The sequence below is a fragment of the Protobothrops mucrosquamatus genome, unplaced genomic scaffold (genome assembly GCF_001527695.2).
Source record: "Protobothrops mucrosquamatus isolate PMUCROS unplaced genomic scaffold, P.Mucros_1.0 scaffold2820, whole genome shotgun sequence".
NCBI classification, from domain to species: Eukaryota; Metazoa; Chordata; class Lepidosauria; order Squamata; family Viperidae; genus Protobothrops; species Protobothrops mucrosquamatus.
The window spans coordinates 50194-77767 of NW_015388853.1; the positions used below are offsets into that span (position 1 = coordinate 50194).

The following is a 27574-nucleotide window of genomic DNA, read 5'->3' on the forward strand; positions in this document are numbered from 1 at the left end:
GTCCCTCCTCCTCCCCCTCCCCCTCCCCCCTCCTTTTGGAACGTCGAGCTCCCCAGCGTTCCATCGGCGATTGTTCCGCGGCGCTTTCCCTTTTTTTTTTCTCTCTCTCTCGTTTTTTCTCGCTTCCTCGCCAACGTTCCAGGCGGAGGAAAAGGAGGAGAAGGAAGAGGAGGAAGGAGAGAAGGAAAAGAAAAGAAAAAAAGGCATGTCGGAACAGCGCCTCTGCCGCTTCCTTCCCGGCGCGTGTAAACAATAAAAAAAAGAAAAGGGGGCCAGCCAGGAAAAAAAAAAGAAAAAAAGGAAAGTGCAGTCCAGGCGAAAAAAGCGAAGCCCGGAGCTCCGCGGGGCCCGTCGCCTGCCGCTCCTCCTTGCCCGTCGTCTCCCCGCTTGCCCCGCGCATGGCGGGGCTCCGCTCGCTGGGGGTGAGCCTCTTCTCGGACCAGGGAGGTAGGAAATACATGGAGGACGTGACCCAGGTCGTGCTGGAGCCGGAGGAGGACGACGAGGAGGAGGAGGAGGAGGAGGGCGAGGAGGAGGAGAAGAAGGAGGAAGGCGCCGGGAGAGGAGCAGCAGCAGCAGCCCCGGGCCGAGCCGGGTCGCCAAGCGAGCCCTCCCCGACTCCCGGGGCGCCCGTGCCGGCGTCGTCGTCGTCGTCGGGGGCCTCGGTGGCTTTCCTGGCCGTGTGCGACGGGCACGGCGGGAGGGAAGCGGCCGACTTCGCCCGGGAGAACCTCTGGGCGTTCATCAAGAAGCAGAAGGGCTTCCGCTCCGACGAGCCGGCCGCCGTCTGCGCCGCGCTGCGCAAGGGCTTCCTCGCCTGCCACCGCGCCATGTGGAAGAAGCTGCGTGAGTGGCTCTGGGGGGGCCGAGGGGAAGGGGAAGGGGGGGAGGGAGAGGCCGGCTGGAGCCCCGGGAGGGAGACCCCCGGTGGGGGGAAGGGGGTCGCTCCGGAGGACGGCAACCGGGCGCCCTCGGGAGCCGACCCTCCCTCCCTTCCCTTCCTTCTTCCCTCCCTCCCTTCTTTCCTTCCCCCTTTCTTCCTTCTTTCCTNCCTTCCTTCCTTCCTTCCTTCCTTCTTTTCTCCCCCCTCCCTCCCTTTTTTCCTTCCCCTTCCTTCTTCCCTTCTTCCCTCCCCCTCTCTCCCTTCTTTCCTTCCCCCTTCCTTCCGTCTTTCCTTCCCCCCTCCCTTTTTTCCTTCCTCTTCCTTCCTTCTTCCCTTCCTTCCTTCTTCCCTCCTTCCCTTTTTCCTTCCTTTCTTCTTCCCCTTCCTCCCTCCTTCCCCTCCCTCCCTCCTTCTCTTCCTTCTTCCCTTCCTTCCTTCCTTCCTTCCTTCCCCTAATCCTTCCCTTCCCCATCCGTCCTCGCTTCTGCGACATTGCCCCTCACTTAACCATCCAGGCACCCCGCTGGATGCCTTCCAGACATTATTTTTATTTTATTTTATTTTGATTCCATCCCGGAAAACTTCCTTCCAAATCGAGGGGTTGAAAGAATGGCAGTTTAGGGGGAGGGGGGTTTTTTCTTCCACACACCCATGTTTTTCCCACATTACGTGTGAATTATGCTGGCTTTTCATGGGGAAGCATTTCACAGTCGAAGTTGGGGTCGGTAGAACTAGTTGTAAGACCGTCTGGAGGGCTTCAAATGGGATGGCTGGGTTTTAAGCCCGGTGGACGTGTGTGAAAGCAAAACAAAGAATCTGGGATGGTAGCTTGATGGATGGGCTGCCTGCTTTTGCAGATCATCCATTTCTGTTGGGGCAGCAAAACCAAACCAACAAACAAAATGCATATTGCAGAAAACAATCAACAATGTACCTACAAGGTATTCTTCGTATAACTAAACCTTTCACACAGACCCTAATTCTGTAATTATAATAATAAGGAAATAGTCCTGTGATTATTAGCTGGTTTTTAATGTCCGTTTTTTTTTTCCCCATTGGCCTTCTCTAGTGGCGTGTTTATGAAAAAACATGTAAGCCATCTTCCGACTTGTGAGTTGCCTGCAGAAGCAACTCCTTAGATTCAGGGACAGGAGGGAGGGCTGTGTTTTTACATAGTTGGTTGTAGATTTTAACCCGGGATTGTGTGAACCAGGGTTCCCCTAGTTTCTGCCCTCAAGATCGGTTGGGCATCCAAATCCTACAAATGTTTGGGGCCCAGTTCAAATACAGATTCTGGGATTTCTTATCCGTGTTGTGGGTTACTAACAGGAAGGAGGAGGTTTATTCAGGTAATCCTCAAGTTACAACCGCAGTGCCTTAGCTAAGCAGTGTAGTTAAGTCAGTCTCGCCTGATTTTACAATTTTACTTCCTTTTTGGCCCTGATCATTAAGCCAGTCAATGCGGTTGTTAAGTGAATCAGGCAGTTGTTAAGTGAATCTGGCTCCCCCCATTGACTTTGCTTGTCGTAAACCAGCTGAGAAAGTTGCACATGGGGATACATGATCCTGGGACGCAGCAGCTTTTTAAATACTTGGTGGTTGCTAAGCGCCCAAATTTTGTTTGTGCTACCTTATGGTGGTTGCAAGTGTGAAGTCTGGTCTTGATCACTTTTTCATTGTCATTGCAACCTTGAACCGTCACTAAACAAGCAATTGTAGGTTGAGGCGTACCTGTATTACTGGATTCACGATTGATCTTTTTAGGTTTGGATGAAATGTCTTGCATTAACATTCATACAACCACTATATGCAAGCCATATTCTCTGCACACAGCTGGGTACCTCATATTCTATTATTAAAAGCCACAATGGCAGGGGGAGAGGTTGGCTGGGGTTTTGTGTGTTGTGAGAATTTTATATTTCCCCCCCAATATATTAGTGTCGTGCCTGAATCTAGCTTTTATAGTTGTTTCCCAATATATTAGAGTAGGGATCTTCAAACTTGGCCTTTTTATGACTTGTGGACTTCAATTCCCAGAATTCCTCAGCCAGCGTTCCTGGCTGAGGAATTCTGGGAGTTGAAGTCCACAAGTCATAAAAGGGCCAAGTTTGAAGACCCCTGTATTAGAGTGAGATGTGTGAATCCAATTATTCTATTTTTCTAATATATTAGTGTCGTGCTTCAACCCAGCTTTTGTAATTTTTTCCTAAGATATTAAGAGTCTCGTGTGAATCCAGCTTTTATATTTTTCTAATATATTAGTGTCATATTTGAATCCAGCTTTTGTACTTTTTTCCCAATATATAGAGTAGAATGTGTGAATCCAGCTTTTTTTCCTAATATATCAATGTCACGTGTGAATCCATCCTTATAAGTATTTCCCAATATATTAGTGTCATGTGTGAATCCAGCTTATATATTTTTTTCTAATATATTAGTGTCGTGTGAATCTAGCTTTTATAAGTTTCCCGATATATTACAAGTGGGAATGTGTGAATCCAGCTTTTATATTTTTCTAATATATTAGTGTCATGTCTGAATCCAGCTTTTGTACTTTTTCCCCAATATATAGAGTGAAATGTGTGAATCCAGCTTTATCCCCCTAATATATCAATGTCATGTGTGAATCCAGCTTGTATATTTTTCCTAATATATTAGTGTCATGCATGAATCTAGTTTTGCCAATATATTAAGTGTTTGCCATATATTAAGAGAGACAGGTGTGAATCCAGCTTTTATATATTTTTTTCTAATATATTAGTTTCATGTATGAGTCCAGCTTTTATATTTCCCCCCCCACTATATTAGCGTCATGTGTGAATCCAGCTATCTATTCAAACAACAAGGTTGACTCCCTTATTTAATGCCAAAATACTCTTGCGCCTAAATTATGTATGCTTAGGTGAAGATTGAGAACAGTTGAAATGTATGAGTCACTCTGTATATCCCTCGAACTTGTAAGTCCAGCTGAACACCCTAGATTAGAGTGAATTTTTGAATCCAGACAAGTAAGCATAGAGTTCCTGAAATACAGGTAGGCCTCAACTTGACTACAATTGAGCCCAAAATTTGGGTTGCTAAATGAAACATTGGTTCAGTGAATTTTGCCTCATTTTACAACCTTTCTTGCCTCAGTTGTTAAGTTGAATCACTGCAGTTGTTAAGTTGGTAATGCCGTTGTTAAGTGAATCTGGCCTCCCCATTGACTTTGCTTGTCAAAAGGGGATCACGTGACCCCTGGGCGCTGCCACCGTCATAAATATGAGCCAGTTGCCAAGTGTCTGAATTTTGATCACGTGACCATGGGGAGGCTGCAACGGTCATAAGGGTGAAAAAATGGTCACAAGTCACTTTTTTTTCAGTGCTGTGGTAACTTTGAACGGTCACTAAGCGAATTGTTGTAAGTTGAGGACTATCTTTCTGACTCTCTTTTGAAAGAATGTGATGAGATCTGTATATATATGCCGACGAAAGCTCAGCACTTGTATTAAAAGAGTTTGTGGAGCGGCAGAGGTAGAAGACCTGGCTCACATACTGTTTGATTGTTGCCTGTACAAAAGGGTGAGAGACAGGTACCTTGGTCTATATACCAAACGAATGACTCATTGGGATCCCCATATCAAAACAACTCACCTTATGTGCGGCCAGAACTTGAAAATAACATTTAACGCGGCACAATATTTAAACAAAATGGTTCGGTTGAGATCTGCATACGTGGGACTGATTGGGGTAGATTGCAAGGGTGACTCCCAAGATATAATTTTATCATATTTTATCTATATTTTAAATTACTGGACTCTATTTTAATTTCATTTTAAACTGTATTTTATCAAATTTCATTTTAAATTGCTTTTATCCAACTTTAGTAAATAATTTGTTGCTGGAACATTGCACTTTGATATGGCCGAAGGGCTAATCAATAAAGATTTTTTTATTTTATTATTATTATTATTATTATTATTATTATTATTATTATTATTATTATTATTATTATTATTATTATTATTAGTTTGTGGTTTAATGTTATCCTGGTGTTCGAACTTATTTGTTTTTATCTTATGGCTTTACCCAGGATTCATATTTTTAATATAATTAGAGACATATATATGCATGTATGTATGTATGTTTGTGTGTGTGTGTGTGTATATGTATATATGTATATATATATGGGGTTTTTTTGGTGGTGTTTTTTTTAGCTGCCAGATCTCCTTTTATTCCAACTCTGCTGACGAAAGCTTAGTGATTTTTTAACCACAGGCTTGTTTACATTAAACAGTCTGATTTATTCTATCCTGGTGTTCGTTTTTCTTTCTTTTAACTTAGGCTAATATATATATTCAAAATTATCAAAGACATATATATATATATATAGGCCTTTTTTTGCTGAAGATGAATCAGACTGAGAGTAAAATTGGCCCCTCACGAAATGCCCCTGAAGGGGATTCTAGGTCTGAATACTTAGCTTCCATTAAAAATGAATAAAAGCCATTCTCCTCCTAACCCAGTGGTGGCGAACCTATGGCACGGGTGCCAGAGGCAGCACTCAGAGCACTCTCTGTGGGCATGTACGCCGTCACCCCAGTCCTAGGCCTTCAGCTCGGTTTTATAAAACCTTTTCGCTTTAGGCCTCCACCGCCGTGTGCAAAAAAAAAAAAGGTTCAATCAGTCAATTTCAACTTCTCGCGGGAAAAAAAAAGATCTTGCAAAGTTGGAATTGATTGACTGAACTTTTTAGTCCCACCCAATGTGCCGTTACCACCGTAGCCACGCCCACCCAATGGGCCACGGTCCACCCAATTGGCCACACCCAGCCAATGGGCCACACCCACCTGGCACTTGACGATGCATAAGTGGGTTTTGGGTTGCAGTTTGGGCACTCCGTCTCTAAAAGGTTCGCCATCACTGTCCTAACCTTTTTTTACATTCATGCCCTGAAGTAAGGAAAAAAGAGAACTCTTGCAGTTTTCTATTGTTTTTTAAAGTGGGAAATGGTTTAGGATTACTTTTACACCCGCTGTCAAATGAAATTAAATCAGCAATGATCTCAGGATTCTTGTAGCAATCAATCAATCAGAGTAGAGCTGGAAGGGACCTTGGAGGTCTTCCAGTCCAGCCCCCTGCTCAAGCAGGAGACCCTATACATTTCAGACTGTCTAGTCTCTTCTTAAACATCTCCAGTGATGGAGCGCCCACGATTTCTGGAGGCAAGCTGTTCCACTGGTTGATTGTCCTCACTCTCAGGAAGTTTCTCCTTAATTCCAGGTTGCTTCTCTCTTTGATCAGTTTCCAACCATTGTTTCTTGTCTTTAAGTGCTTTGGAAAATAAGTTGGCCCCCTCCTCTTTGTGGCAGCCTCTCAAATAGTTAATTAAAATCTCAACTTCAGCATTGATCCTTCACAAATGACCCCAAAATTTCCATTGCTAAGCAAGGCAGTTATTTAACCTTTCTTGCCACAGTTGTTAAGTGAATCCCTGCAGTTATTAAACAGTGTTTCTCAACCTTGACAATTTTAAGGCATGTGGACTTCAACTCCCAGAATTCCACAGCCAGCAATGCTGGCTGTGGAATTCTGGGAGTTGAAGTCCACATGCCTTAAAATTGTCAAGGTTGAGAAACATTGTGTTAAGATATTAATATGGTTGTAAAGTGAATGCGGCTTCCCTGTTGACTTTGCTCTTCAGAAGGTCGCAAATGGGGGTCACCTGACCCCCCCCAGGACACTGCGACCGTCATAAATATGAGTCAGTTGCCAAGGGTCCAAATTTTGATCACGTGACCGTGGAGCTGCTGCCACAGTTGTAAGCCTGAAAAATGGTCATCATAATGTTTTTTTTTCAGGTCTGTTGTTGTAACTTTGAATGGTCACTTAAATGGATGGCTGTAATTCGAGGACTGCCTGTATTGACTGTGGATGGAGAGGTTGAGGGACGGCTGTTGATTCCAACTTTTATTTTTGCATCCCAAGTGTTATCGGAAGGCAAAAATGCAGCCATTTGCAGGGTTTTATGTAGATTTTTAAAAAAGGGAGAATATCCACCGAGTTCTGTTCTTTATTTGTCTCCTCAGAATTACCTCCCGTTGGTTTTTTAAAGCCTCTCATTTGTATGTACGATTGTCCCAAGCCGAGCTCATACACGTAATTTTATCTTCCCTTTTGGCCCCTCGGGCTTCCTGGTTATGCTTTGTAGAAAGCGTGTCCTGCAAAATTGGCTGCAGACGCCCTGAGTTTGGGGGAAGAAAAAAAAAAAGCACACCTGGAATGAATTAGTAAGGGGTGGAGGGGCTGGTGGGTGGATAGAGGCCCAAATGCGGATAACAAATGTAAGGTTTTGATAGCGAAGGAAAGGCCTCCGGTAGGATTTCCGCTTTCTCAAGTTTCATTCCTCAAATGGGATGCTTATTATACATCCTTCTGTATCCCCTTCCCTTCCTCTCCGTTCTTTCTTCCTTCCTTCCTTCCCTGCCCCTTTCCTTTTTCTTCCCTTCCCTTCCTTTCCTTTCCTTCCCTTCCCTTCCCTTTCTCCCTTCCTTTCCTTCCTTCCCTTCCCTTGCCTTGCCTTCCCTTCCCTTTCTCCCTTCCCTTTCCTTCCCTTCCTTTTCCTTTCCTTCCTTCCCTTCCCTTCCCTTCCCTTTCTTCCTTTCCTTTCCTTTCCCCCTTCCCTTCCCTTCCCTTTCTCCCTTCCTTCCCGTCGCTTCCCTTCTTCCCTTCCCTTCCCTTTCTCCTTTCCTTTCCTTCCCTTTCCTTCCCTTCCTTTTCCTTTCCTTTCCTTCCCTTTCCTTCCCTTCCTTTTCCTTTCCTTTCCTTTCCTTTTTCTTCCCTTCCTTTCCCTTCCCTTCCCTTCCCTTTCTTCCTTTCCTTTCCTTTCCTTTCCTTTCCTTTCCTTTTTCTTCCCTTCCCTTCCTTTCCTTTCCCTTCCCTTCCCTTCCCTTTCTTCCTTTCCTTTCCTTTCCTTTCCTCTCCTCTCCTCTCCTCTCCTCTCCTCCCCTCCCCTTGTTTTGGTCACTATGATGTAAAAAAGGATGCTGAGACTCGAGAACAGGAGTGTTAAACTGCCGGCCAGTGGGCCGGTTGCATCATGCGGAAGCCATGCCCGCGCCCGCTCTAGCAATGCAAAAAAAGTTGTTATACATCGCAACACATCACGTGATGCGGCGAGTTTGACACCAGTGCTCTAGTGCAGGGCTTTTCAACCAGTGGTACGGGTACCACCTGTGGTACATTGGCACCTGGCAGGTGGTACGTGACCATCCTAGAAAAGTGGTAGTGGGGGAGGGGAACGAGCTAAACTGGTGGCAGCACCACACAAGCCTGAGCGAGAGATGGCTGGAGCTGCAGGGCTGTCAGGGCTCAGCGGAAGCGCCAGGATCAGCGCTTCTTTGGGACTGTCAGGGCTCAGTGGAAATGCCAGGATCAGCGCCAGGCTCCAGCTGGAGCTCGGCGCTGATCCTGGCGCTTCTGCTGAGCCCTGAAGAAGCACCAATCAGCTGGAAAGCCGAACTGATCCTGGCGCTTCTGCTGAGCCCAGAAGAAGCGCCGATCAGCTGGAATGTTGCAGCATCTCCAGGGTCTTGTGATTTACATTCAGATGCTTGGCAACTGATTCATATTTATGACGGTCACAGTGTCCCAGGGTCATGTGAAGTGACCAAAACCTGCTGCAACCACCCAGCAGACGGGGGGGGGAAATAAAAACCAAACACCCCCCACCCCCCACCTCCGCTGCCAATCCTCAACAGAAATGCTAGGCGACTGGTGGTACTCGGATGTTGCCATATCCTAAAAGTGGTACAATGGGTGAAAAGGTTGAAAAGCCCTGCTCTAGAAAGAGTGCAGAGAAGAGCAATAAAGATGATTAGAGGCAGGGCTTTTTTTGTCATAGAACGCCCAGAACGGAGTTCCGGCACCTTTTTTAGATGGAACCTTGTAGGGTAGGCAAAGTGGGTTGTATGACGTGTGTGAGTTCTGGCACCTTTCTTTTTTCTTTTCTTTTTTTTAGAAAAAAAGCACTGATTAGAGGACTGGAAGCTAAAACATACAAACGGTTGCAGGAATTGAGTACATCTAATTCAGGGGTGGGCAACCTTGGCTCTTTTATGACTTGTGGACTTTCAACTCCCAGAATTCCTGAGCCAGCCATGCTGAGGGGAAAGGGAGAGGTTTCCATGCTGAGCCATGCTGGCTCAGGAATTCTGGGAGTTGAAGTCCACGAGTCATAAAAGAGCCAAGGTGGCCTGCCCCGGGACTAGATTGAACTGGCTCCCTTGCTGACTTACTGATTGATTGATTGATTGATTTAATATATAACTTATAATTATTTCCCCCCCCCCCCTTTGCAGCAGAATGGCCCAAAACTATGACGGGTCTCCCAAGCACGTCAGGCACGACAGCCAGCGTGGTCATCATCCGTGGCTCAAAGATGTACGTGGCTCACGTTGGCGACTCCGGTGTAGTTATTGGAGTCCAGGATGACCCCAAGGACGACTATATCCGGGCCGTGGAGGTGACGCAGGATCACAAACCGGAGCTACCGAAGGAGAGGCAGCGGATCGAAGGCCTCGGGGGAAGGTAACAGATCTCACTGGCTTGTTCAAGACGTGGCTTTTCCTGTTTATAGGTAGTCCTCAGCTTACGACTAAAATTGAGCCCAGAATTTCTGTTGCTAAGCTAGGTGAGTTTTGCCCCATTTTACGACCTCCTTGCCACAGTTGTTAACTGAGTCCCACTGTTATTTAAATCAGTAACATGGCTTTAAGTCAATCTGGTTTCCCCCATTGCAAAAGGGGATCAGATCACCCCAGGATACTGCAACCGTCGTAAGTACATGCCAGTTTCCCAGTGTCTGAATTTTAATTATGTGATCACGAGGATGCTGCAGCGGTCATAAGTCGCTTTTTTCAGTGCCGTTGTAACTTCAAACGGTCACTAAACAAACGGTTGTAAGTTGAGGACTACCTGTATAATAAATAGGCGTCTCTCTTTAACCTCACATGCGTTAAGCGTATCTGGTTTTATCGCACGGTTTGTTCAGGCAACCACATTTGAATAGGTTCTTGCTTAAAGTCGTTATTATGGCTTAGTTCAGCATCTGAACCATTTTTATGGCAAGTGGAATCCAAATCCTAAGGTGGTGTCTTTCCTGGGTGGAGATTTTCCCAAGTCTCAGAATTTTAATACAGGGGGTCCTCGACTTACGACCACAGTTGAGCCCCAGACTTGTGTTGCTAAGCGAGACAGTTGTTAAGTGAGTTTTGCCCCATTTGGCGACTTTCCTTATTACAGTTGTTAAATGAATCAATGCAGTTAAAGTAGTCACGCGGTCGTTAAGCGAATCCGGCTTGCCCCAATGACTTTGCTTGTCAGAAGGTTGCAGAAGGGGATCACGTGACCCCCCCAGGATGCTGCGACCGTCATAAATACGAGTCAGTTGCCAAGCATCTGAATTTAGATCACGTGACCATGGGGAGTGCTGCAACGGCTGTGTGAGAAACGGTCGTAAGTACACTTTTTTCCAGGCCACTAAATGAATCTTTGTAAGTCAAGGACTACTTGTACATGTGGAAGACTTGGCCAAAATGGTATAGGGTTTCCTGCCTGAGCAGGGGGTTGGACTAGAAGACCTCCAAGGTCCCTTCCAACATCATCATCATCATCATTAGTTCCTCTGTTAACCAGGCCAGGTAGGGCTTTATAGGTATCAACCAGCACCTTGAGTCATAAATTGTAGAAATGTATTTAGTACAAACAAATTTTCGTTTCTTTTAAACTTGGCTTTCCACTCCTCCGCTTGATTTAATTCCCCCTTCTGCCTTCGTTCTCTCCAATTGTTTTAGTGTGATCAATAAATCCGGTGTGAATCGGGTGGTCTGGAAACGGCCTCGTCTCAGTCACAACGGCCCCGTGCGACGGAGCACCGTGATCGACCAGATTCCCTTCTTGGCGGTGGCCCGCGCCCTTGGTGAGTAGCCTCCAGGAAGAGTTAACGGAAGGATGCCACGATCGGCTGAAAGATTTGGGGGTTCACAGGCAGGGTGTTTGTCTTCGATGGTTGTCGACTTAAGACCGCAGCTGAGCCCAACATTTCTGTTGCTGGGCGAGACTGTTAAATGAGTTTTGCCCCATTTTAACGACCTTTCTTGCCGCAGTTGTAAAGCAAATCGCTGCCATTGTTAAGTAAGCAACACGGTTGTTAAATGAATCTGTCTTTCTCCCCTTGACTTTGCTTGGCAGAAGGTCGTAAAGGGGGAAATCTAACAACACCTGCATTGACTCCACTTAACGATGGCAAGCAAGGTTATAAAATGGAGCAAAACTCGTTTTACAAATGTCTGACTTACCAACAGAAATTTTGGGGCTCAATTGTGGTTGTACGCTGAGGAGTACCTGAACTGGGTGTTGTAGTCCACCTCATCTGTCTTACCTCCCCTTCCTGCCTTCCTTGCTTTGAACCTTTCTGGTGATGGGAACCTACCATTCATGGTCACCTTCTCTGACCAAAGGAGATGTTTTCCGTTGGACTTATTTCTCCCTCGGTCTTGCTTTTCTGGCCTAAATCCTAGAGGAAAAACATACGTTTTTGTGTCCATGGTTCCTTTCTTTCTTTTTTTCTTCTCCTCCTCCTCCTCCTCCTCCTCCTCCTCCTCCTCCTCCTCCTCCTCCTCCTCCTCCTCCTTTCCTTCTCCTTCCTCTCCCCTTAGGACAGGGGTCCCCAACCTGTGGGCCATGGCCTGGTAGTGGGGCATGGCCTGCTGGCCACCGGGCCGCAGGACAGGCTGGCCAGTGAGCACGCGTGTGCGCGCACACTCCTCACTTGTGCTAGCGCCGCGGCCACGGGGTACAAAAATAGGATGCCACACCCACGGGGTGCAAAAATGGGCTGCCGCCGCACCGTGGAGCACGAAAACAGGATGCCGAAACCGCACCTCGGGGCGTGAAAATGGGCTGCTGCTGCACTGCGGGGCACGGAAATGGGGTGCCACTGCGCCATGGGGTGCCGCTGCACTGCAAGGTGCGGGGCACAGAAACAAGGCACACGAACAGGGCAGGGTTATGAGTATCACACGGGTGCAAGCCCCACCCTGTTTGCGGCACATGCGTGCTCGCGGCCCTGTGCGCAAAATGCTTTTCATTCTCTTTTCCTCCGGTCCGTCAACCAACAAAGGTTGGTGACCTCTGCCTTAGGGCCTTCAAGCGCATCCAACCCGCCCAATGAATGCAATTAAGATGACATGTTCTTGGCGGCTGCTCCAGGCACTGTGTATTCTCCAGGTATAATTATAGGCTTGATCTGCTTGCTCATTCCCAAGTCGAGCCCGTTGCCATCCCTGGTTAAATTGTGCCACCTGCTCCCTCGATCCACTTTGGGAAGAGACTCGGGCGGTCCATGCCAAGGAGACCACTGAGGTGCCACCTGGGGACAAGAGACCTTCCAGCATTTCAGAAGTTTGACTTCACGCGGCTAGTCCTCGACGTAGAACAGTTCGTTACTTTTGAAGATACAACAGCGCTGAAAAAAGTGACTTACGGCTGTTTTCCGATCGTTGCAGCATCCCCGTGGTCATGTGATCAAAATTCAGATGCTTGGCAACTGACTTGTATTTATAACAGTTGCAGTGTGCCGGGGGATCGCCTTCTGGAACGTTCTGACAAGCAAAGTCGATGGGGGAAGCCTCATTCACTTAAGAACCGTGTTACTAACTTAACAACTGCAGGGGTTCACTTAACAATAGCTGCAAGAAAGGTCATAAAATGGGGCCAAACTCACGTAGCAGCTGTCTCGCTTAGCAACAGAATTTGGACTCAGTTGTAGTCGTAAGTCGAGGACTACCTGTATAAGTTCAGAAATCCTCTAAAAATAAAGCCTTGGGACCCATATGTCCGTCAGCATCCCTAAGTAACTTGGTAAACCAGGGATGACACAGCAAAAGGTGATAGGGAAGAGAGTCCTGCGGGATGATATGGCTGGTTGGTTCTTTAGCAAATGGGTTCCCAACCTGTGGACCTACTGGACTGCGGCCTGCTGACCACTGGGCTGCGGGACAGGCTTGCCGGTGTGTACGCGTGTGCGCACACACCGCCTCACGTGCTAGCGCCGTGGCCATGGGGTGCAAAAATGGGCTGCTGCCACTGTGCCTCAGGCCACAAAAACAGGCCGCTGCCATACTGCGAGGCTTAAAAATGGACGATGCCACGCAATAGGCGTGGAAATGGGCCACCACTGTGCCACGGGGCGCAAAAACTGGGCACCGCCGTTGTCAACGCTGCTAACATCGGATGTTCTTGCTTTGACAACAGATGGAAATGCAGCCATTATCTCTATTGCTTTTAGAGTTAATTGATGCTGGGAGGGGGAATGTGGATGAGAGCCCAGCTAGCCATAACAATAATAACTCAGCCGTGGGAACCCAAGGACATTGGGACCAGAGCTGATAGCATTTTGGCGAATGGGGAGAAAGCCTTCACTTCAAGCTAATTGGGGAATGTGATTTATGACTGTTTATTGGGGGAGGGAATTGCGCTTTGTTACTTTGTTTCCAGGGGAGGGGAATTTAGTTTTTGAGTTCCGATTATGTAGTGCTGATACTTTGTTTCCCGAATAAAAGATTCTTTAAGGTAAACAATGCCTCCAAGTTCTTTGGAAGGGTTTCATCTGTCGCAGCCATGACAGCCGTGCTGCAAGGCGCAAAAATGGCCGCCACCGCGCTGCAGGGCGCAGAAACGAGGTGCTGCGCTGCAGGGCGCAGAAACGAGGTGCTGTGCTGCAGGGCGCAGAAACGTGCTGCGCCACACAAAAATGGGGCAGGGCTAGTGAGTATCACGCGGGTACTAGCCCCGCCCTGTTTGCGGTGCACACATGTAAAATGCTTTCCCTTCCCCTTTCCTCCTGTCCGCCAACTGACAAAGGTTGTTGACCTCTGCTTTAGCAGAACAATTTTGTGAGAGATCAGGATACCCTGCGGCATTTCACACAGCACATTGGACAAAGCTACAGTTTAGAGCAGGGGTCCCAAATGTGTGGGCCGTGGCCTAATTGCCACCGGGCTGCGTGAATGGCTGGTCGATACGAGCACGTCTGCAAGAACACCGAACCCCTCGTGCAAGGGTTGCCTGTGGTTGTAGGAACCCAGCTGTTAGTGTATCGTGGGAGCCAGGTTACTGTGCCATTAAACCAGGTTATGATTTATTCTTTGGAGCGTTGTGTGTTCATGTGAGTTGGGCTTGCTCACGTGACATGGAAGCCTGAATGAAGACCTGGCGTTGATTTTAAACTCGTGTGTATCTGGGGTTCCTTTGGGAAACCCAAAATTTCTTCTGTGAAGTGAAGGAGATGATTCATGACTTTGGGGTTCCTTCTGGACAACCGTGGTTTCTTCTGGGGACTGAGGGAGATGTTTTGTGATTTGGGGTTCCTTCTGGACTCGCCTCCTTCAAGAGTGAGTGGGAGCCATGGTTGGGGTAATCTTTGCTGAGCTTTGGCTGGTGGGCCAGTTCCAAGGTGCCATCTGTGTGCTGAATTTGCCCTGTGCAACAGTGTCCCTCCCGGAGATCAAATTAGCTTTTCCTAGGACTCGGAAGCTTACCTGGCTCAGGAATTCTGGAAGTTGAAGTCCACGAGTCATAAAAGAGCCAAGGTTGACTACCCCTGCTCCAGGTGTTTGGGTCAAGAGGCCACCTGAGTTCTGCTGGAGATGTGGCTTTCTGGTTGAGTAGTGGTTATTTTAACCAGGGCATCGTGGTTAAAATACTAGGATGCCCTCTATTAAAACCACTGACTTTCATGTCTAAGGCGGGACTAGTGTTCAGTGTCTCCTGCTGATTGGTCCAAAGTCACCTAGTTGGCTTTCATGCCTGAGGCGGGACTAGAACTCACTGTCTCCTGGTGATTGGTCCAAAGTCACTCAGCTGGCTTTCGTGCCTGAGGCGGGACTAGAACTCATTGTCTCCTGGTGATTGGTCCAAAGTCACCCAGCCTGTTTTCATGCCTAAGGCGGGACTAGAACTCATTGTCTCCTGGTCATTGGTCTAAATTCACCTAGCCTGCTTTCATGCCTGAGGCGGGACTAGAACTCACTGTCTCCTGGTCATTGGTCTAAATTCACCCAGCCTGCTTTCATGCCTGAGGCGGGACTAGAACTCACTGTCTCCTGGTCATTGGTCTAAATTCACCTAGCCCGCTTTCATGCCTAAGGCGGGACTAGAACTCACTGTCTCCTGATGATTGATCCAAAGTCACCCAGCCTGCTTTCATGCCTGAGGCGGGACTAGAACTCACCGTCTGCTGGTGATTGGTCTAAATTCACCTAGCCCGCTTTCATGCCTAAGACGGGACTAGAATTCATAATCTCCTGATGATTGGCTCAAAGTCACCCAGCTGGCTTTCATGCCTAGGGCGGGACTAGAACTCACCATCTCCTGGTTTCTAAGCCAGCACCTTAACTAATAGTATGATGAAGAAGAAGAGCTGGCAGTTTGCTGTTTGATGCTAGCAACATAAATCGCCTTCATTCATAAAAATGAGAGGTTAGAGAGAAGTCCGAATGAAACATTTCTTCCTTGGCCTGGTAGATTTCATATTTCAGGGAAGTTTGCTTTGTCCAGCAAATATCCTCCAGACCTCCAGTTTCCTTTTTTTAAAAAATAAGATTTTATTAGTTTTTTCCATACATACAATAATAATTTTTCAGCCAACGTGCTGTCTGAGTTTAAATACGCTAATACATATTTAATTCCTAATCCTTTATTCTTTCCTCTAACCATCGGTAAAATAAGTCCCAAGTTTGATAATATTCTGTTTCTTCTTTTTCTTTCAGTCTCATAGTCAATTTGTCCATCTCTGCACATTCTAGTATTTTTTTAAATTATTTCTTCATCTGGTGGTCTTCCTTCATTTTTCCAATATTGCGCAAATATTATTCTTGCCACTGTTGTGACGTGTAAAATCAAATATAGGGCTTTGTTTGTTAGTCTTTTCTGGCATTATACCTAATCGTTATAGATGGCACCTGCCACCAGCAAGATTAGCAAAAATGTTTAAAAATATGTCAGATAGATGTTGGAAATGTAAACAAGAACTCAGGAACGTATTATCGTGTTTGGGGGACAAGTGATAAGGTAAAGAATTATTGGAAAAAGATACATACCTGGTTAGAAAAAATGTTGGGAGAATATGTAGATTTTAAACCAGATTTCCAGTGTCGTGCTTGCAATGGGCCAGACGAGGGAAATCTCGGGTGGATTCTGAAAGGACTCGAATTAACGTTTACCAAAAGTGAACTCTTGAAATATAATTTGGAAGAAGAGCAAGAGTAATTTTAATAAACCCATGTCTCTTTTATTTAGGCGACCTGTGGAGTTATGACTTCTACAGCGGGCAATTCGTGGTGTCCCCAGAGCCGGACACGAGTGTACACACGCTAGATCCTCAGAAGCATAAATACATAATTTTGGGGAGCGATGGACTGTGGAACATGATCCCCGCCCAGGAGGCTATTTCCATGTGCCAGGACCACGAAGAGAAAAAGTATTTTATGGTAAGCTGTCAGGACTTCTCTTTTTTTCTTTGCGTTGTTTCAAATTTTGTATTTTGTCTCTTTATCTTTTTCATAGACGAGGGCGGAATCTTTTTCTATGCTTTGGAGAAAGAGAAGACGGGTAGTCCTCGACTTATGAACACAATTGAGCCCCAAATTTCTGTTACTGAGCGAGATGGTTGAGCGAATTTTGTCCCGTTTTACCCCTTTTCTCACCACGGTTGTTAAGTGAAACACTGCAGTCGTTGTGTAGGAACACGGTGGTTAAGCGAATCTGGCTTCCCCGTGGACTTTGCTTGTCAGAAGGCCGCAAAAGGGGATCGCTGCAACCGTCATAAACACGAGTCAGTTGCCAAGTGTCTGAATTTTGATCATGTGACCCTGGGGATGCTGCAACGGTCGTAAGTGTGAAAAATGGTCATATATCACTTTTTTCAGTGCCGTTGTAACTTCGAACGGTCACTAAATGAACTGTTGTAAGTCAAGGACAGCCATTTGTCTGAAATCGTATAGGGCTTCCTGCCTGAGCAGGGGGTTGGACTAGATGACCTCCAAGGTCCCTTCCAATTTTATTATTATTATTATTGACTACCTGTAGAAAGGGTCAGGGACCTATCCACATACATAATTTTCCAGACTAGGGGCATTTATTGTTATAACCGGAAGTCTTCAACTTTTAAATTCTGTTTGAGAGTAGAATTTCAGTTGGTTCTTAAGTGAGTTTATGGCTGATTTTGCAACCTTTTTGCCACGTTGTTAAGCAAATCATGGTTGTTAGGTGAATCGTGCAGTTTTTTTTGGTAAACATTTTATTAATTTTCTAATTTTACAATCACATACTTAATAAACAATGTGTTGTCTGGGTTCATTGGTAATTCAGTGGTACATATTAACTTTCTCAAGGTGGTTCCAATACTGCATCATCCAGTGCTGCTTTGATCCTCTCTTCTTCCGGTGGTATGCATTTTTTGACACTGGGCAAATACAATTCTTGTTACTGTTAATACATATACAATTAAATATAGACATCTTCATCGCATTTTTCTGGTATTATACATAATATCTATAATGTCAGTTTATAATATCTTTTCTAGCCAAAACATATCTCAAGTGCATTTGTACTAAAAATCCATTTGTTCCATTAATAACCTGTTTTTCCCGCTTTTTTTAAAAAAAAATCAATTTCCCATCAATGTTCAAAATATCTCTTATCACTTATAATTTTCTCATAATATATTATATCTGGGTAACCAAAAGCTTCCCTTATTCAAACCCTTTTAGAATTTTTATATTTCCCATCTCATAACAAAATATAATATTCTAGTTAGAAATCCTATCCTTCTAGTTACGATAATACTTTTATTTCTAACAGTTATCTATTTTCTTAACCGTATTCAAATATCTGTTTAATATAATATCCCGTCTCTATCGCTTTTAGTTTTGGGCGTTTTTTTCCAGGAAAGTCTTAAAGTTATAAAGAGAGGATAGAGTCTCACCCAGTTTCATCCACGCTGCTCAAAAGTTGCTTGTTAGTGCTTATTTCTGACTGGCTACATGAATGTAGCCAGTCTTTCCCCCGCCGGTTTGGAGGGCTTCCTCGGATCAAATGAAACGGCCGCCGCCCTTCTGCGATCAACGAGGGTCCCCTCCGTCGCCTCTCCGGGGTGACTTTTGACCCTTTTTAGGGTCCCCAGTGGGGCGAAACGCAGAAGACAGAGCCCCATCTACCTTCGTCCATTACGCCGCGACGTCAAACTGAAAGTCCAGATCGTGCAGTTGTTAAGTGAATCTGGTTTCCAGCCATTGATGGAATTGCTTGATGGAAACTGGATGGGAAGATCACAAATGGTGATCACATGATCCTGGGATACTGCAAGCCTTTTAAATCCATGCTGGTTGCCAAGTGGCCAAATTTTGGTCATGTAACCGTGGTGGTACTTCGGTTCTAAGTCAGTTTTTTCAGTGCTGTTGTAACTTCAGATGGTCATTAAATGACCATATAATTTCTAATTTGAGGACCAGCCATATTGTTTATTCAAGCAAGTAATTTGTGCTTATTCCTATTATCCTGTGCCCTTATCTTCACAAACATCTGTATATGCATACAACGTTTGTGGTTCCTTAACTATCTCCAACACCGGAGGTTTTCAAGAAGAGATTGGACAACCATTTGTCTGAAACGGTACAGGGTTTCCTGCTCTGAGCTCTCAGGGTTGGACTAGAACAGGGCTTTTCAACCTTTTCACCCATTGTACCACTTTTAGGATATGGCAACATCCGAGTACCACCAGTCGCCTAGCATTTCTGTTGAGGATTGGCATCGGAGGTGGGGGGGTGGGGGTGTCTGGTTTTTATTCCCCCTGTCTGCTGGGTAGTTGCAGCAGGTTTTGGTCACTTCACATGACCCTGGGACACTGTGACCGTCATAAATATGAATCAGTTGCCAAGCATCTGAATGTAAATCACAAGACCCTGGAGATGCTGCAACATTCCAGCTGATCGGCGCTTCTTCTGGGCTCAGCAGAAGCACCAGGATCAGTGCGGCTTTCCAGCTGACTGGTGCTTCTTCAGGGCTCAGCAGAAGCGCCAGGATCAGTGCGGCTTTCCAGCTGACTGGTGCTTCTTCAGGGCTCAGCAGAAGCGCCAGGATCAGCACCGAGCTCCAGCTGGAGCCTGGCGCTGATCCTGGCATTTCCACTGAGCCCTGACAGTCCCAAAGAAGCGCTGATCCTGGCGCTTCCACTGAGCCCTGACAGCCCTGCAGCTCCAGCTGTCTCTTGCTCAGGCTTGTGCGGTGCTGCCACTGGTTCAGCTCATTCCCCTCCCCCGCTACCACTTTTCTAGGATGGTCGCGTACCACCTGCCAGGTGCCAATGTACCACAGGTGGTACCCGTACCACTGGTTGAAAAGCCCTGGACTAGAAGACCTCCAAGGTCCCTTCCAACTCTTATTCTGTTATTCTCCCTTTCTGCATTATTCACACGTACAGGTATTTGCAGGGGATGGTCAAAAAGGCCACATTTTGCCTAAAAAGGGGATGGGATTTGAATAAGTAATTCTGGCCAGGAGCTTGATTGGAATTCTGAGAGTGGAAGCCCACCCATCTTAAGCATGCTAGCTGGGGAATTCTGGGAGCTGAAGCCCATCCATCTTAAAGTGTGCTGGCTGGGGAATTCTGGGAGTTGAGGTCCACCCATCTTAGAGCATGCTGGCTGGGGAATTCTGGGAATTGAAGGCTGGGGAATTCTGGGAGTTGAAGTCCACCCATCTTAAACCGTGCTGGCTGGGGAATTCTGGGAGTTGAAGTCCACCCCTCTTAAAGTGTGCTGGTTGGGGAATTCTGGGAAGGCCACTCCGGTTAAAGCATCCTCTAAATATGCCAATGTAGATCGTTTCCAATTTTCGGCGGCAGCGCAGAGATTTTAAACAGATTTTGTGTACCTGTCGTACCTACCGCAGCCTTTCAGACTAGTGATTTCCGTTTTTCTTCTTCTTCTCTTCCCCGCGTCTGACCCCAAAGGGAGAACATCAACAGTCCTTAGCTAAAATGCTGGTCAACCGAGCGCTGGCCCGGTGGAAGCAGCGCATGCTTCGTGCCGATAACACCAGCGCCATTGTCATCAGCATATATTCTGGCCGGAGGTCTTGGAGTGGCTGTCTGCAAAGCGAGGAGGAACTATGCTTCAACTTGGCCGAAGGACCTTCGTATAACAGCCCTGAAACATGGACGATCAACCCTTCCCAATGCTCAACTCCACCAGCCAAGGTAAAAATGTGATTTTTTTTTTTTAAAAAAAAGCTCAAGGGCTGAGAACTTTTAAGACGATGTTAAAAATAGACAACAAAGAGCCGTAGTGGTGCAGCGGTTACAATGCCGTATTGCAGGCTATATCTGCTGACTGCCGGCTGCCAGCAGTTCGATTCTCACTGGCTCAGGGTTGACTCAGCCTTCCATCCTTCCAAGGTCGGTAAAATGAGGACCCAGATTGTTGGGGGAAAATATGCTGACTCTGTAAACCACTCATAGAGGGCTGTAAAGTACTGTGAAGCGGTATATAAGTCTAAGTGCTATTGCTATTGCTTCCTTCCTTTCCTTCTTTCTCTCCCTCACTTTTCTCCTTCCTTCCTTCCTTCTCATGGTAGCACAGTGGTTAGAATGCAGTATTGCAGGCTGACACTGCCCACTGCCAGAAGTTCGATCCTGACCGGCTCAAGGTCAACTCAGCCTTCCATCCTTCTGAGGTCGGTAAAATGAGGACCCAGATTGTTGGGGGCAAATAGGCTGACTCTGTAAACCACTTAGAGAGGGCTGTGAAGTTCTGTGAAGCGGTATATAAGTCTAAGTGCTATTGTTATTCTTTCTTCCCTCCTTCCTTCTTTCTCTCCCTCCCTTTTCTCCTTCCCTTCCTCCTTCCTTCCCTCCTTCCTTGCCATGGTGGCGCAATGGTTAGTATGCAGTATTGCAGGCTAATTCTGCCCACTGCCAGCAGTTCGATCCTGACTGGCTCAAGGTTGACTCAGCCATCCATCCTTCCGAGGTGGGTAAAACGAGGACCCAGATTGTTGGGGGCAAATAGTCTGACTCCGTAAACCGCTTAGAGAGGGCTATAAAGCAATATGGAGCGGTATATAAGTCTAAGTCCTATTGCTATTTTCCCACTTACGGTTTTAAGTGCATTTTGGAAGAAAAAGCCCAGCTTATTTTATGCATAGCGACATTAAAAGGACTTCAGGTAGTCCTTGACCTACCACCACATTTGGGACCAGAGTTTCTGTTGCTAAACAAGGCAGTTGTTAAGTGAGTAGCATCCGATTTTAAGATCTTTTTCGCCAGGGTTGTTCAGCGAAGAACTGCAGTTGTTAAGTGAATTGTCTAGTTGTTAAGCAAATCCAGCTTTTCCCATTGACTTTGCTTGTTGGAAGCCGGCTGGGAAGGATGCAGATGTTGATCACCTTGACCCCCCCCCCAGGATGCTGCAACTTTTGTTAAATACATGCTGGTTGCCAAGGGTCCGAATTTTGATCACGTGACCACGGGGATCTGCGACGGTTGTATACGACACTTTTTAAAGTGCCGTGGTAACTTTGAAGGGTCGTTAAACGAATGGGTGCAAGTGGGGGACTGTCTGTATTCAAAAATAACCAGTAGTTGAGTCATCACCTGCCATTTTAGAATTAAAGCGGCTTCCTTGGTTGAGTTAGTAAGCTATAGAAATTAAATGAATGAATGAACGAATCTTGGAGTCCTACTGAACGATCACTTAACCATGAGCCAGCCGTGTGCAGCAGCAGCCAAAAAAGCTAATACAATCCTGGGTTGTATAAACAGAAGCATAGAATCCAGGATCACGTGAAGTATTAGTACCGCTTTATAAAACCCTAGTGCAGTGATGGCGAACCTTTTACAGGCCGAGTGCCCAAACTGCAACCCCAAACCCACTTATTTATTGCCGGATGCCGGGTGGGCGTGGCCCACTGGGTGGGTGGCTGTGGTGGTCATGGCAGACTGGGTGGGTGTGGCCAAGGTAGGCGTGGTCACCTCAATGTTGCTTGTGTGGAGGGACGCCTGTGGGGGCCAGGCAGGGTTGGGGGGAGCTCTGGGGGGTCTCTGACAGGTGGGGCGGTGGGCAGGAGGCTCGTCCTGCGGGGGGAGGCGAGGCAAGGCGAGGCAGGGCGGGGGTGCCATTGTCGCAGGGCAAGGTGAGGCAGGGTCCGGGGCGGCTTCTGCCTGACACCATCAGCCCCTGCACACCGAGGCCAGAGAGTGCATGGGGGCCAACAGTGTCCGTCAGCAGCCACAGCCTGCCAGCCCCTCAACCGGCGCACTCGGGGGCTTTGCAGCCCGCTCCCAGCAGTTCAGAGAAGCCGCCTCTGAGCTGGACGGCCGGCCGACAGTTGAGGAGGCAATGCAGTGGGCCGTGCCCACGAAAAGGAGAATATGCGAGGCCAGGAGGGATGGGACTGGGGGGGGAGGGAAACCAGCTGTGCTGGGATGCATCCGGCCACGTGGGACCTCGCCATGCGGTATCCTCTTCGTAACTTGGTGCCCTCTCTCTTGCAGAAAACCTGTCTGGGTAGAAGGAGAGGCAAAGGGGTGCCAAGCCGGGGCAGAAGGAGGCGGTGGGGCCTCGGACCGGTCAGAGTAATGGCCCGGGGGCAAAAGAGATACCCTTGTCGTGGAGGAGAATAAATGTAAATAGCTCCTCAGCTGGCGTCCCTTTGTGTGAGTTTGTTTTGGGTGTGTCTGTGAGATTCTCAGTCATCCAGGTCACAGCTATCCCAAAGGTGCTTTTTTTCCCTCAAAAGGCAACTGGACTGTTCTCTGTTTTGCTTGGAGATAATAATAATAATAATAATAATAATAATAATAATAATAATAATAATAATAATAATAATAATAATAATAATAATAATAATAATAATAATAGTAGTAGTAGTAGTAATAGTAATAATAATAATAATAATAATAATAACAACAACAACAATAACAACAACAATAATAATAAAGTTGGAAGGGACCTTGGAGGTCATCTAGTCCTGAGGAAACCCTATACCATTTCAGAAAAATGGCTGTCCAGTCTCTTCTTAATGACTTCCAGTGTTGGAGCATTCACCGCTTCTGGAGGCAAGGAGTTCCACTGGTTAATTGTTCTGACTGTCAGGAAATTTCTCCTTAATTCCACGTTGCTTCTCTCCTTGATGAGTTTCCATCCGTTGCTTCTTGTCCTGCCTTCAGGTGGGACAAGTTTTGCTTCTCATCCAAGAAGCTTCATCAGTTATGAGGGCGCGCGCACGTGTGTGTGTATGTAAGGATAGGTACTGATAGGCATAACACAATATACCTACTGCAGTGATGGCGAACCTTTTAGAGACCGAGTGCCCAAAAACCAGCCCGTCCCCGTCCCACCTGCTCCACCCCTCGTCCCCGCCCTGCCCGCCCACCCGCAGGGCCACTCACCGCCTCCACGGCCCACTGCAGATCGCCCAGGCGGACCAGCAGCACCATGGCAACTACACCCTCCACCCACCCCCCGTAGCATCAACTGTGCGCGACGGAGCGCGAGGGTGGAGTCTTGTCCCCGCTGCCCGTCTGCCATGTCCTTGGCTGCACTGCTCTGTGTGGGCCGCGCCCGGGGGGCGACTCTCCTCCAGGGGGGCTGCTGGTGAGGAGGGAGCCACAAGGGGAGGCGGGGCTGGGGTGACAGCATGCATGCCCACAGAGAGGGCTCTGAGTACCGCCTCTGGCGCACGTGCCATAGGGTCGCCACCACTGGCCTACTGCATTTCCCCAGAAATAAGATTTATCCCGAAAATAAACCCTCACTTGATTTTGACATGTGCGCCGAATATAAGCCCTACCCCCAAAATAAGCCCTAGTTAAGACCCGCCCACTCCTCCCCACAGTCTGCTTGTACAAGGTGGGGTGAGGCTCACACATAAAAATCAAGCTAGGGCAGGGATGGGGGGGATGGAGCTGCCCCACGCGCCCTGCACCCACTTACCTTAGGACCGCCGCAGCTAGGTCTCCCATGCCCGGCACCTGTCGCGCCTCTACCCGACTTCTTTTGCGACCGGATGCCAGGTGGCGCATTGTGCTGTTGCCACCATTCGCTGCAAGACCCCGCATGGCACTGGTTCCGCCGCTCGCGGCAGGAGGCCAGGTGATGCGCGGTGCCGTTGCCGCCGTTCATGGCAGGAGGCTGCGTGGTGCCGGTGCCACCACTCGCGGCTGGAGTTTGCGTGGCGCTGGTTCCGCCGCTCACACCTGGATGCCACGTGGCACGTTGTGCCGGTGCCACTGCTCGCAGCCAGAGGCCGCATGACACATCGCACTGGCTGCAGAAGTCGAGCAGTGGCACAACAACAGGTGCCGGGGTCTGGGAGGCCTGGCTACGGCGGACCTAACTTAAGCGGGTAAGACATGCCCCCAAGATAAGACCAGGTGCCTCTTTTAGAAGTAAAAAAAATATAAGTGGGTCTTGTTTTCGGAGAAACACGGTAGAGGTAGTCCTTGACTTACAATTCATTTAGTTCGAAATTACAACAGCACTGAAAAAAGTGACTTATAGCAATAGCACTTAGACTTATATACTGCTTCACGGTGCTTTTTACAGCCCTCTCTAAGCGGTTTACAGAGTCAGCCTATTTGCCCCCAACAATCTGGGTCCTCATTTTACCGATCTTGGAAGGATGGAAAACTGAATCAACCTTGAGCCGGTCAGGATCGAACTCCTGGCAGTGGGCAGAGTCAGCCTGCAATACCACATTTTAACCACTGCTCCACCCTGACAAGGGAAGACGGAAGGAAGGGAGGGAGGGAGGGAGGAAGGAAGGAAGGAAAGAAGGGGAAAAGGGAGGGAGAAAAAGAAGGAAGGGAAAGAGGGAAGGAAGGAAGAATAACAATAGTACTTAGACTTATATACTGCTTCATAGTGCTTTAATAGTACTCTCTAAGCGGTTTACAGAGTCAGCATATTTGTCCCCAACAATCTGGGTCCTCATTTTACCCACCTCGGAAGGACGGAAGGCTGAGCCAACCTTGAGCCAGTCAGGATCGAACTGCTGGCAGCCGTCAGTCAGCAGAAGTAGCCTGCAGTACTGTGTTGTAACCACTGTGCCACCACGGCTCTTATGGCCATTCTTCACACTTACGACCGTTGAAGCATCCCCATGGTGACGTGGTCAAAATTCGAACACTTGGCAGCTGACTCCTAATTATGACGGTTGCAATGCCCCGGCGTCATGTAACCGCCTTTTGCGACCTTCTGACAAAGTCAACGGGGAAGCCCGATTCACTTAACAACCGTGTTACTAATGTAACAACTGCAGCGATTCATTTAACAACCATAGGAAGAAGGGTGGTAAAATGGGGCCAAACTCACTTAACAAATGTCTCACTTAGCAATGGAAATGTTGAGCTCAATTGTGGTCGTAAGTTGAGAACTACCTGTACACACTTCAAACCTGAAAGTGCACTAAAGCAGAAACTTGTCCACCCGAAGGATAAAACACCCAGACACAAACTGAGCAACGTGATATATGCAGTACGATGCAGTGAGATGTGTGCAGATCTGTACATTGGGGAAACAAAACAACCTCTTCACAAGCGCATGGCACAACATGGGAGAACAAATCCATCAGTTCAAGGTTCAGAAGACCATCTGCATTTAAGAGACGAAGGCCGCTCTTTCAAAGACAGCAAAGTCCACATTCTGGACAGGGAGGACCACTGGTTCGAAAGAGGGGTCAGAGAGGCCATTGGTGTCAAAGTGTCCAACACATGTTCCTCCTTCTATTTTTCCCACACAACAACCCTGTGAGGTGGGTTGAGGTGAGAGAGAGGGACTTGCCCAATGTCACCCAGCTGGCTTTCATGCCTCACACCATCTCTTGATGATTGGCCCAAAGTTACCCAGATGGCTTTCATGGCTTAAGGCGGGACTAGAACTCACCGTCTCCTGGTGATTGGCCCAAGTCACCCAGATGGCTTTCATGGCTTAAGGCGGGAATAGAACTCACCATCTCCTGGTGATTGGCCCAGGTCACCCAGATGGCTTTCATACCTAAGGTGGGACTAGAACTCACTGTCTCCTGATGATTGGCCCAAAGTCACCTACATGGCTTTCATGCCTAAGGTGGGACTAGAACTCACCGCCTCCTGATGATTGGCCCAAGTCACCCAGATGGCTTTCATGGCTAAGGCGGGACTAGAACTCACCGTCTCCTGGTGATTGGCCCAAGTCACCCAGATGGCTTTCATGGCTAAGGTGGGACTAGAACTCACCGTCTCCTAGTGATTGGCCCAAGTCACCCAGATGGCTTTCATGGCTTAAGGCGGGACTAGAACTCACCGTCTCCTGGTGATTGGCCCAAGTCACCCAGATGGCTTTCATGACTAAGGCGGGACTAGAACTCACCATCTCCTGATGATTGGCCCAAGTCACCCAGATGGCTTTCATGGCTAAGGCGGGACTAGAACTCACCATCTCCTGATGATTGGCCCAAGTCACCCAGATGGCTTTCATGGCTAAGGCGGGACTAGAACTCACCATCTCCTGATGATTGGCTCAAGTCACCCAGATGGCTTTCATGGCTAAGGCGGGACTAGAACTCACCGTCTCCTAGTGATTGGCCCAAGTCACGCAGATGGCTGTCATGGTTAAGGCGGGACTAGAATTCACCGTCTCCTGGTGATTGGTTATTAAAAGGTACAACTCATTTAACATCTGTCTGCTTAGCAACGGAAATTTTGGGCTCAGTATGTGGATCATGCCATTTTGATTGCATAAGGATTCACGCTGGAGAACCGAAAAGTGCGGGTCAATATGAACTCATTTACCAAATCGATCTCTCTCAAATCAGTTGCAGCCCTTTCCAATTTGATTTCTTCAAAAATATTTGGAGATTGAAACCCTCAGAATTCCCGGCAAGGCGGGCTGAAGGAATTTTGGGTTTGCATGTTGTTGTTGTTTTTTTTAAATGGTTGGGAGGGGTCAATTCAGTACAAAGTAATGAATTTGTATAAACTTCCTGGGATCAACTCCCAATTTTTTTTAACAAAATAAATTATTAAACAGAACAGAAGATACGTATTTTCGTAATTAATACGTTTTGCCTGGAATGTGCCCTATTAGAGAATATTTTTCTTACTTTATTAACTTTTTCGATTTCTCTATTAAGAATTCTGTCATGAAGTCTGTTTCACAATTCTGGCAGTTGCAATCCCGGCACGTCTGAATGGGTTTCACAAGGCAGATCATGGGGATGTGGGTGAAAGTAAGATTTACAACTGTGATTAAGGTTGGAAAGGTCTTCTAGTCCAACCCCTTGCTCAAGCAGGAGACCTATACTACTTCAGATAAATGGCTGCCCAATCTCTTCTTAAAAACCTCCAGTGTTGGAGCACCCACAACTTCTGGAGGCAGGTTGTTCCACTGGTTAATTGTTCTAACTGTCAAAAAATTTCTCCTTAGTTCCAGGTTGCTTCTCTCCTTGATCAGTTTCCATCCGTTGCTTCTTGTCCTGCCTTCAGGCGCTTTAGAGAATAGCTTGACTCCCTCTTCTTTGTGGCAGCCCCTGAGATATTGGAAGATTGCTATCATTTTCACTAGACTAGACATACCCAATTCTTGCAACTGTTCTTCATATATATTTAGCCTC

General features: G+C 47.3%; 1 protein-coding gene across 1 annotated transcript in view; it reads left to right on the top strand.

Annotated features, from left to right (window-relative positions):
- Nucleotides 1–398: 398 nt before the first annotated feature.
- The window catches only part of PPM1D (protein phosphatase, Mg2+/Mn2+ dependent 1D), a 29104-nt gene continuing 1928 nt past the window's right edge, over nt 399–27574 (top strand). Inside the window, exons 1-5 of the mRNA XM_015825819.1 lie at nt 399–846; nt 9223–9451; nt 10717–10841; nt 16223–16413; nt 19935–20180. Of these exons, the coding sequence (XP_015681305.1) occupies nt 399–846; nt 9223–9451; nt 10717–10841; nt 16223–16413; nt 19935–20180 (1239 nt within the window). The remainder of the gene's footprint in view (nt 847–9222; nt 9452–10716; nt 10842–16222; nt 16414–19934; nt 20181–27574) is intronic.